The 12,333-nt window shown below is 38.5% G+C and overlaps 1 protein-coding gene across 1 annotated transcript; it reads right to left on the bottom strand.

The window, feature by feature from the left end:
* Positions 1-7,417: 7,417 nt before the first annotated feature.
* Positions 7,418-8,371, bottom strand: LOC148776966 (olfactory receptor 4K2-like). The gene has a single exon (XM_088840437.1). It carries the CDS (start codon positions 8,369-8,371, stop codon positions 7,418-7,420), a length of 954 nt encoding a protein of 317 aa, XP_088696563.1.
* Positions 8,372-12,333: the final 3,962 nt, after the last annotated feature.

Here is a 12,333-nt window from a genome sequence, read left to right as displayed (position 1 = left end):
GGGTTGAAGTTCTGTTTTTGATCTGAGAAGTAGTTATAATCGTGAGTACCTTATATTTCACTAGGGTATCCATTTGTTGTATTTTTTAACCTTGGTTTTACTGTACAATAGAAAGGTTATGGTGATAAAATATGAATATTAGTATGACAAACATTATTGATTGACTCAGCCTCCAATCCATCCTCCTCCAGGATGTTTTCTGTTGCATAAAAAACTTGAAATCTATAAACTGTTGTTTTTAGTGAAGGTTTTCTGTGCAAATTAGGTTCCACCAATTAGATGCACCAACATGAGCTTAAGAAGGCTGGCTTGAGGCAGATGGTAGCACCAACGTAATCACTGCTGGTGAGCAAGATGATGAGATGCAAGAGAGAAGTAATTGTGGCAGCCTGGCCTGTATTCTAGTGACTTTGCACTAGCTGCATGGGTGTTGAGGACAGTGAGGCAGCGGCAGCAGCATAAGGATCGAAGCTTTTGATCTTCAAATCTCACTACTGGGGTCTATTCTGGAACCCAACAACACTAGTATAACCCCCAAGTCCTACTTCTCTGTTTGTTCCAGTGGTTTGGTAAATATCTAATGCAGTGATATGCCAGCTGGATGAAGCACAAGCTGGAATCAAGATTGCTGAGGGAAATAGCAATAACCTCAGATATGCAGATGACACCTCTTTTACGGCAGAAAAAGAAGAGGAACTGAAGAGCCTCTTGATGAAAGTGAAAGAGAGTGAAAAAGTTGGCTTAAAATTCAACATTCAAAAAACTAAGATTATGGCACCCAGTCCCATCACTTCATGGCAAATAGATTCAGAAAAATGGAAACAGTGAGAGACTTTATTTGGGGGGAGGGCTCCAAAATCACTGCAGATGATGACTATAGCCATGAAATTAAAAGACACTTGCTTCTTGGAAGAAAAGCTATGACCAAACTAGATAGCATATTAAAAAACAGAGACATTACTTTACTAACAAAAGTCCATCTAATCAAAGCTATGGTTTTTCCAGTAGTATGGATGTGAGAGATGAACTATAAAGAAAGCTGAACACCGAGGAATTGATGCTTTTGAACTGTGGTGTTGGAGAAGACTCTTGAGAGTCCCTTGGACTGCAAGGAGAGAGATCCAACCAGTCCCATCCTAAAGGAAATCAGTCCTGAATATTCATTGGAAGGACTGACGCTGAAGCTGAAACTCCAATACTTTGGCCACCTGATGCAAAGAGCTGACTCATTTGAAAAGACCCTGATGCTGGGAAAGATTGAAAGCAGGAGAAGGGGACAACAAAGGATGAGATGGTTGGATGGCATCACCGACTCAATGGACATGAGTTTGTGTAAACTCCAGGAGTTGGTGATGGACAGGGAGGCCTGGTGTGCTGTGATTCATGGGGTCGCAAAGAGTCGGACACAACTGAGCGACTGAACTGAACTGAACTGAATGCAGTGATCCGCAACATTTTGGGCACCAGGGACTGATTTCATGGAAGACAGTTTTTCCAAGACCTGTTTGGGTGTCGGGGGATAGTTCAGGTGGTAATGCAAGCTATAGGAAGCAATGGGAGCAGTGGTTTCTGTTTTCTTCACTGAAGGCTAAGTAATATAATTATACCAGACAAGATGAAAAAGTTAGTAGATACATATTTAATTGGATTAAAACAAATTTGTAAGTGTGCTTTCAAGCACTAGCATTTTCAGCCTAAGATACACTTTCTCCTTTCAGTTTCCTTTGGTGGGTGGTGGATGATGAAAAGGGGAAAACTGAACTTTTATTGATGGCTTCAGAGTCTTAGCACAATTATAAGGCAAAAACCAGGGTCAGGCAAATTGCTGATAGGCTAGAGATTAGTAGCCATAAAAAGGCTACTAGAGATAAGAAAAAACCTGGACCCTCTAGGCCTGAATATTTTCTTTAATAACAAAGCAAATTTTAAAGAGATAGTAAATGTAAATCTCCATACACTGGCAATGTAACTCACTAGAGTAAAATATAAAACACAAACATGATACTTTAGTACATGCTATTAATAGATGTTGGGATTCGTGCATGTGTATATGTATACATGTTTCTATTTAACAAAAATCAGAAAGAAGCAGATAAAATGTCAACTAAATTATACCAGCAACCATACAGATTGCATTAACCCATGATCCATGTCACAGTTCCAAACTTATTTGGATGTCGGTTCTTCTGAATCCATCATAAGTTGTGCATATTTACCTCATGGTATAACTAATAGCATTGAACATAATTCACAATAAGAAGTACATTGATCTTTATAAAGTAATCATCACTACTGAAGCAAATAAGAAAGACTGTCAAACTGCTCAGTGGATTTTATTGGCATCTGAGAGTAAATTACCAGAGTAAAATATAAAAATGCAAGACGTTCACATGAATTATATTTACATGACTGCTTTTTCCTACTTGTTTCCCATCTGGATTCATGCATCCAAAAATAACTAAGTAAAATAATAAGGAAAACATGGGAAGAGAATAGGGTTATTTCAACTTTCTTGTCAATTTTCCTTTAAGTGTTTTGTTTAAAAGTTCATTTGAAAAGCAAGGTTATTTTGCTTTTCATTGTTGTTGGTCATTGTTTAAGTTTGGAAACACATCTACAAAGAGTATAAACATGTTGAAATGATAGCATCTACCAAGAACTTCTTCCACTTGGCACCAGAGTCCAGTAACCGCATTATCCCATGCCTTTATCAATGCAGGAAAATTCTTCACATAAACACAAGTTCATATACAAGTTATACTTATCTAAGTTAGTATTCACTAATCTGTGCATTTATCTATGTCTTCACGTTAATAATAGAGAGGATCAAACATCACCTTTCTTATTCCGGCCATAATTGTGGTGAAAATCCAGTCTAAAATCAATTATTTAATAATTATACATTGTACAGAAGCAATCACATAGTAGTAAAACAACAATTTAGAAGTTCTCTTGATTCACAAAAATTATTACCAGTGAGAAAAACAAGTTTCTAGAGGTTTGAATTAATATTAGAACCAGTGTAGTTTTCCAGTGGAAGATACTTTTAATTTTCCTAGTTAATTAACACACATTAATTTTATGTACATATATACAGACATAAGGAGCTTCCCTGGTAGCTCAGTGGTAAAGAATCTGCTTGCCAATACAGGAGATGTGGGTTCAATCCTTGGGTCGGGAAGATTCACTGGAGGAGGAAATGGCAACCCAGTATTCTTGCCTGGGAAATCCCATGGACAGAGGAGCTTGGCAGGCCGTAGTCCATGGGGTCGCAAAGAGTCAGATACAACTTAGCAACTGGACAACAACAATAACAATACAGACACAAATATTTTAAATTTATAAAATAAAAATTTACCTGTCAAATTAAACATGTCAATTGTTAGCTCAGGAAAGTACCAAGTTCCTTAAAAATACCCAGAGTTGTTTAGAATTATACTTTAATAACACTTATTGAATGCATATTATGTGCTTTATATGAATAACTTCCTTTATTCCTTAAAAAACGCTGTGATGTAGGTACCATTGCCATGTTCTTTTACAGATGCAGAAACTGAGGCAAAGGTACGTTATGTATCTTGCCCAAGTTTACAGCACCAACAAGCAGTAAAACAGGCATTTAACCCTGGTGGAAACATGCCCGAGTCTAACATTTTTGTAGAAGTCTAACCTCTACACTCAGGGTAGATCTAGGTTCTGCAGAGCCTAGAGTTTAGGTAATATAAGGTGACTTCTGTAAGAAAAAAAGAGTCAAAATTAGTGAACAAGTTGTTGCTGGGATCCATTCCAGAGCTTTTGAAGAAACGCATGCAGAGGAGGGGTCTAAACCTTAACCTTCAATGCAAATCCACCATCATCACACTGTATAATATTTTGAAATGTTCCTCAAATATTTTTGGAAGTATATAAAGTGTATATCATTTTTGGATTTTATTGTCATTAGTTCAGTTCAGTTCAGTCTCTCAGTCGTGTCCGACTCTTTGTGACCCCATGAATCACAGCACGCCAGGCCTCCCTGTCCATCACCAACTCCCGGAGTTCACTCAAACTCATGTCCATCGAGTCGGTGATGCCATCCAGCCATCGCATTCTCTGTCGTCCCCGCCTCCTCCCGCCCCCAATCCCTCCCAGCATCAGAGTCTTTTCCAGGGAGTCAACTCGTTGCATGAGGTGGCCAAAGTATTGGAGTTTCAGCTTTAGCATCAGTCTTTCCAATGAACCCCCAGGGTTGATATCCTTTAGAATGGACTGGTTGGATCTCCTTGCAGTCCAAGGGACTCTCAAGAGTCTTCTCCAACACCACAGATCAAAAGCATCAATTTTTCGGTGATCAGCTTTCTTCACAGTCCAACTCTCATATCCATACATGACCACGGGAAAAACCATAGCCTTGACTAGACGGACCTTGGTTGGCAAAGTAATGTCTCTGCTTTTTTAATATGCTATCTAGGTTGGTCATAACTTTCCTTTATATCCAATTCTTTAGTGTTTTACAATTTACATTTTGTCATTTCATCTAGACCTAACTTTTACAGTTTTTTTTTTCACCTGCATTTGATAATATTGCTTAATTGTACTAAACAGCTTTTACAGTTTTTAAGAACTCATAGGTTTGATATTGCCAAGCTTCCCAAACACCTAAGGGAATATGAAGTTGTTTGTCAACATACTCTTCTTGTAAATTCTCCATGTCCCGATGTTCCCTTAAATGTGTTATTGGAAATTCAGATCATTTAAAGTTATCCTCAACCTGGTATGTTTATACTGGTTTCTCTTCATCTAGCCTGCTTTATAAAACATTATTTCTGCCTTTAGATACCCTAGCGGCAAATGGCACCATCTTACCTGTTTTAGGAGCCTGTGGCCATTAGACTGTATTTACCCTTGGTTAAAGAGTGTCAGCAGCATGTTGAGGAGACACGGCAATAAAATAATCCACCAGTGGCTCCTAATTAAGTTTTTAGTGTTTATGTAATGTGTAGAAGTATCCTGTATGATGACTCCTCATGCTGAGCAATCAGAGAAAGTGGTAGTTCTCTTTATATATGGAAGTTGTCCAGAGGCTATCTATGGTCATTTTCATTCTTAGCTAGACAAACTTACTATCAATGCAACTACTCAATCTCATTATTGACTTGCCTTACAGAGTTATCAGCTGATGAGTTATACTGTTGAGAGTTTGGCAAATGCCCTTGGGTTTTAGGATTACCCACATAAGCACTGAAGATTGATGGCATCCCTTTAAAAAGACTCCACGGTTTTATCTTGCAAAAAGCAGTTCATTTAAAAACATAATTCCTGTTCAAATAAAGATATTTTTTGAAAGCATTACTTGGAGCATTTCTAAAACAACAGATAGAAGAATTCTATATAAATGAGTTCTTTAATCCTGAACATATTTGCACATGTAACTGAAACAGAGAAAATTTATGCATACAACCAAAATTTGTCCATCTGTATCCCTATTTCAAATAGAATTAAGCTATTACTTTGCAGCTATAGACACACTTTATTCTTGTGTTAATAATGCAGATGATTTTATTCAACAATTTCAAAAATGCCTAGTTTAAACACAATATCACACTTTTAAACTGCAAGCATCCCTTAGTTTAATCCTTTAATTAATAAAATTAAAAACACACACTAAGGAAGAAAAACATATTTCTCATCATTTGGCTTAAAATGAAAAGTTAAGAATTTCATTTTCTTAAATTCTCTCTTGTTAGTGGTATTTAATGCATATATAGTTCTTGGTTTTCTCTGTTTGTTCAATAACGCCAGGAAAGAATAGCAACTTGATATTTATCAAACACTGTGGTGGTAACTGATCTTTCCTCTTGTAAATACAAATTGGATAATATATTGGACACCATATTTTATAAGTATAATTCAGTAAATTCCAAATAACAGTTAATTAAGATTTGCCATTAACTAAGCCAATGATTTGCAAAGTAAAACATCCAGAAGGTACCACGACTTTCAATGTCTGCATTTCCAGTATCTGCCAGCAGGTGGTAATGATACCTTGTGTACAGTCAGTCTATTTGAACCTGCTGCTGCTGCTGCTGCTAAGTCTCTTCAGTCGTGTCCGACTCTGTGCGACCCCACACACGGCAGCCCAGCCAGCAGGCTCCGCCGTCCCTGGGATTCCCCAGGCAAGAACACTGGAGTGGGCTGCCATTTCCTTCTCCAATGCATGAAAGTGAAAAGTAAAAGTGAAGTCACTCAGTCGTGTCCGACTCTTAGAACCTAGCACTTACTTAAAAGTATTAGAAAAAACAAAACAAAAAACTTTCCTGACAGAAATATACTTATTATATTGATAATGTATTACTAATCACAAATTTCTTATTTTTGCATCCAAATATTAAGAGGAAGAAGTAATTTAACAAAAGTGTAAAACAATATAATACTTTCAGTTCAGTTCAGTTCATTTCAGTCGCTCAGTCGTGTCCGACTCTGCGACCCCATGAATCACAGCACGCCAGGCCTCTCTGTCCATCACCAACTCCCGGAGTTCACTCAAACTCATGTCCACAGAGTCGGTGATGCCATCCAGCCATCTCATTCTCGGTCGTCCCCTTCTCCTCGAAATGCATAAACTTTCCATTAATTCCCTATCATATACTGTATCTTTCATTTCATTCCAGTTTCAACTTTCCAGGCATTAAACTGACATTAGGGTCTGTATGAAGCAAGTGTACTCTTTTGAAACTCATTTCATAATATCTTCTACTGGCAGAATTTTTTAGCCTCTTTTTTCAGTCTGTATTATGAGAAGGAGTTATCATGAATGTGTTTCTTATTAGCTAAAAGTGAGTGTCTACTTACAGCACTCACTTTGGACTTCATCAACATTTATAATGAAATATACTCAGACTTTCTTTAATAGAACTCACAAATTTGTTTAAATGTTAAGTAGTCATGTCAGGAATGTGCATAGATAATCATTGTTGATTGATCAGAGGCTACTCCTATTGAATTGAATTTGTAAGGCGTACAGAAATTTACTAATTGTCATACTTTAGAGTTCTCTGAGTAACTCAGTTGTTAGTTGTATGTAAATGTCATTATCTTCTAGTTATCTTTTGATCAATACTTCCTCTTCTCATTTTCTATTCCTCTTTTCCAATGAATAGAATGCTAATACTGAATTTCCTAACTGAAGCAATCACTCTTGACATTTTTATAGATATTCTTTGCATCTGGAAAAATTTGCTTCTGCCAGCTTGCTTTTCTGAAATTTAAAATGTATTTAAAATACATGTATGAGGATAGTTTTAACATGAACTTGTGATTTCACAAATTTTGGCAGTTTCAAGTTGATAATAACTTGAGAAATAAAAGCCTAACATGTACTGTGTACACACAAAAAAATGTGGCAATTAATACCCAGGAATAAAACTAGATGTTAAAACTAAAAATAATGCAATGGAGTTGCCTTGTAAGAATTTAGAAGCTTATTCTTCAGTTTCCTCATGGCTGTTTTCACTTCCTGATTTCTCAAAGTATAGATTACTGGGTTCAGAATGGGAGTAAAGATGGTATAAAACACAGATAGAATCTTGTCTATCAGAAAACTGCTTAGTGGCCACATATAGATGAAGACGCAGGGCCCAAAGAACATGAAGACAACAATGAAATGAGCTGTGCAGGTAGAAAGAACTTTAGACGTTCCTTTTGAAGAATGATTTCTGATAGTAACCAAGACAATAACATAAGAACTGAATAGAAGAATAAAGCAGGACAAGGCAATGATGCCACTTGTTGAGATCATAAAGAGGCCCAGGACATAAGTATTTACACATGCTAGTTGGAACACCACAGGAAGGTCACAGAAAAAGCTATCTACCTGATTGGGACCACAGAATGGCAATGTGAGAGCAAATATGACCTGGCTCAGTGAATGCATGACTCCTACAACCCAGGAAGCCACCACAAGGGCCACACACTTCTGGGGACTTATGATTGAAGCATAGTGGAGAGGCTTGCATATTGCAGTATACCTATCAAAAGACATAGCCATTAGTAAAATCATCTCAGTGCCAGTAAAAAGGTGTAGAAAAAATATCTGGGTGATGCAGCCGTCAAAGGAGATGGTTTTGTGTCCACTGAGGTAGTCTGTAATCATCTTAGGGGTTGCAAAGGAAGCAAGAGACATATCAATGAAGGAAAGGTTGGTGAGCAGGAAGTACATGGGGGAGTGCAGATGAGAGTCGGCTATCACTGTGATGACTATGAGGCTATTACCCACCATTGTCGCCACATAAAACAGCGAAAACACCACGAAGAAAAATGTCTGTAGCTTCCAGGATTTAGAGAGTCCAAGCAAAACAAAATCAGAAACTGTAGACTCATTCGCCACATCCATTGTCCTGACTGATAGTTGGAAATCTGCATCAAAGGAAAAGAAAAACAAATTCAAGATAAAATATGATTCTATTGAAGCAAAGGCTCTATTTCCCAGATTCATTTTCATAGACTTTGTTTCCTCTAAGAAAACTTATCTTTAGTATTCTTTCCACCTTCATTGGCTATATTGATTTGAAAGGTAGGATATTAGGGATCATGGTGAAATACCACTTAAGTCATAGATGTTGAAAACAGCACTTTCCTTCCTAGTGCTAATGGACAATCCAAATGGGATTAGCCTGTGTAATTTTAAAGATAAGAACTCACATTAAGGAAGCACTTACTCTGGGCTGATTGTGTGTTAAATGCATGCGCACATAAACACACACACATAGGTTTAGTCATTTAGAAACTTATGCATACTGAAAGTATGGATTTCCATAAATAAAGTTATCCATAGTGAAACAACATTAAAAATTATATCGCATATAAGTGACATGGGCTCTTAAGCAACGTTATGGACAGACTTAAGTTGACAGTTGCAAAACTCTTATAAATTTATAAACAATCATTAACATATTTATGGATAAAATTCATCTGATTGAGACCTACCAGAAACACTAAGAAAATTAGTTTTGTTGATATTTACCCAAACTAAGAAGCCTTATAAGTCAGCTAAAACAAGACTGGGAGCTGACTGTCACTCAGATCATGAACTCCTTATTGCCAAATTCAGACTTAAATTGAAGAAAGTAGGGAAAACCACTAGACCATTCAGGTATGACCTAAATCAAATCTCTTATGATTATAGGTGGAAGCGAGAAATAGATTCAAGGGGTAAGATCTGATAAACAGAGTGCCTGAAGAACTATGGATGGAGGTTCATGACATTGTACAGGAGGCAGTGATCAAAACCAACCCCAAGAAAAAGAAATGCAAAAGGCAAAATGGTTGTCTGAGGAGGCATTACAAATAGCTACGAAAAGAAGAGAAGCAAAAGGCAGAGGAGAAAAGGAAAGATATACCCATTTGAATGCAGAGTTCCAAAGAATAGCAAAGAGAGATAAGAAAGCCTTCCTCAAAGATCAATGCAAAGAAATAGAGGAAAACAATAGAATGGGAAAGACTACAGATCTCTTCAAGAAAATTAGAGATACCGAGGGAACATTCCATGCAAAGACGGGCACAGTAAAGAACAGAAATTGTATGGACCTAAGAGAAGCAATCCCAAAGAAAGGGAATGCCAAAGAATGCTCAAACTACCGCACAATTGCGTCATGCTCAAAATTCTCCAAGCCAGGCTTCAGCAATATGTGAACTGTGAACTCCCAGATGTTCAAGCAGGGTTTAGAAAAGGCAGAGGCACCAGAGATCAAATTGCCAACATCCGCTGGATCATGGAGAAAGCAAGAGAGTTCCAGAAGAGCATCTATTTCTGCTTCATTGACTATGCCAAAGCCTTTGACTGTGTGGATCACAATAAACTGTGGAACATTCTGAAAGAGATGGGAATCCCAGACCACCTGACCTGCCTCTTGAGAAACCTGTATGCAGGTCAGGAAGCAACAGTCAGAACTGTACATGGAACAACAGATTGGTTCCAAATAGGAAAAGGAGTGCGTCAAGGCTGTATATTGTCACCTTGCTTATTTAACTTATATGCAGAGTACATCATGAGGAATGCTGGGCTGGAAGAAGCACAGGCTGGAATCAAGATTGCTGGGAGAAATGTCAATAATCTCAGATATGCAGATGAAACTACCCTTATGGCAGAAAGTGAAGAGGAACTCAAAAGCCTCTTGATGAAAGTGAAAGAGGAGAGTGAAAAAGGTTGGCTTGAAGCTCAACATTCAGAAAACAAAGATCATGGCATCTGGTCTCATTACTTCATGGGAAATAGATGGAAAAACAGTGGAAACAGTGTCAGACTTTATTTTTGGGGGCTCCAAAATCACTGCGGATGCTGATTGCAGCCATGAAATTAAAAGACGCTTGCTCCTTGGAAGGAAAGTTATGACCAACCTTGATAGTACATTAAAAAGCAGAGACATTATTTTGCCAACCAAGGTCCGTCTAGTCAAGGCAATGGTTTTTCCCGTGGTCATGTATGGATGTGAGGGTTGGACTGTGAAGAAAGCTGATCGCCGAAGAATTGATGCTTTTGAACTGTGGTGCTGGAGAAGACTCGAGAGTCCCTTGTACCGCAAGGAGATCCAACCAGTCCATTCTAAGGAAGATCGATCCTGGGTGTTTATTGGAGGGACTGATGTTAAAGCTGAGACTGCAATACTTTGGCCACCTCATGCGACGAGTTGATTCACTAGAAAAGACTCTGATGCTGGGAAAGGTTGGGCGCGGGAGAAGAAGGGGACGACCGAGAATGAGATGGCTGGATGGCATCACCGACTCTGTGGACATGAGTTTGAGTGAGCTCCGGGTGTTGGTGGTGGACAGGGAGGCCTGGCGTTCTGTGATTCATGGGGTCGAGGAGAGTCGGACACGACTGAGCGACTGAACTGAACTGAAGTAGAAGCTATTAAGAAGATTTTGCAAGAATACACAGATGAACTATACAAAAAAAAGATCTTCATGACACAGATAATCATGATGGTATGATCACTCACCTAGAGCCAGACATCCTGGAATGCAAAGTCAAGTTGGCCTTAGGAAGCATTCTATGAACAAAGCTAGCAGAGGCGATAGAATTCCAGTTGAGCTATTTCAAATCCTGAAAGATGATGCTGTGAAAGTGCTGCACTCAATATGCCAGCAAATTTGGAAAACTCAGCAGAGGCCACAGGACTGGAAGGTCAGTTTTCATTCCAACCACAAAGAAAAGAAATGCCAAAGAATGCTCAAACTACTGCACAATTGCACTCATCTTTCATGCTAGCAGAGTAATGATCAAAATTCTCCAAGCCAGGATTCAATAGCACATGAGCCGTGAACTTCCAGACGTTCAAGCTGGATTTACAAAAGGCAGATGGTCCACTGGATCATCGAAAAAACAAGAGAGTTCCAGAAAAACATCTACTTCTGTTTTATTGACTATGCCAAAGTCTTCGACTGTGTGGATCACAACAAAATGTGGAAAATTCTTAAAGAGATGGGAATACCAGACCACCTGACCTGCCTCTTGAGAAACCTGTATGCAGGTCAGGAAGCATCAGTTAGAACTGGACATGGAACAACAGGGAAAGTTCCCTGGTTCCAAATAGGGAAAGAAGTACATCAAGGCTGTGTATTGTCACCCTGCTAATTTAACTTATATGCAGAGTACATCATGAGAAATGCTGGACTGGATTAAACACAAGCTGGAATCAAGATTGCTGGAAGAAACATCAATAACCTCAGATATGCAGATGACACCACCCTTATGGCAGAAAGCAAGGAAGAACTAAAGAGCCTCTTGATGAAGGTGAAAGAGGAGAGTGAAAAGTTGGCTTAAAACTCAACATTCAGAAAACTAAGATCATGGCATCTGGTCCCATCACTTCATGGGAAATAGATGGGGAAACAGTGGAAACAATGACAGACTTTATTTTTCTGGGCTCCAAAATCACTGCAGATGGTGACTGCATTCATGAAATTAAAAGATGCTTACTTCTTGGAAAGAAAGTTATGACCAACCTAGATAGCATATTAAAAAGCAGAGACATTACTTTGCCAACAAAGGTCCGTCTAGTCAAAGCTATGGTTTTTCCAGTAGTCATGTATGAATGTGAGAGCTGGACTATAAAGAAAGCTGATCACAGAAGAATTGATGCTTTTGAACTGTGGTGTTGGAGAAGACTCTTGAGAGTCCCTTGGACTGCAAGGAAATCCAACCAGTCCATTCTAAAGGAAATCAGGCCTGAATATTCATTGGAAGGACTGATTCAGCTGAAACTCCGATACTTTGGCCACCTTATGCGATGAACTGACTCATTTGAAAAGACTCTGATGCTGAGAAAGATTGAAGGCAGGAGGAGAAAGGGACAA

This window comes from Moschus berezovskii, chromosome 9 (genome assembly GCF_049115385.1).
Source record: "Moschus berezovskii isolate FMDL1 chromosome 9, NW_MosBer_1.0, whole genome shotgun sequence".
In the NCBI taxonomy this organism is placed as follows: Eukaryota; Metazoa; Chordata; class Mammalia; order Artiodactyla; family Moschidae; genus Moschus; species Moschus berezovskii.
Note: the sequence above shows the minus strand (reverse complement) of the source record. Positions and strands in the feature narration are given on the sequence as shown.

Coding starts and splice junctions, on each gene's coding strand:
- LOC148776966 (XM_088840437.1), bottom strand. CDS start 8,371: ATGGATGTGGCGAATGAGTCTACAGTTTCTGATTTTGTTTTGCTTGGA.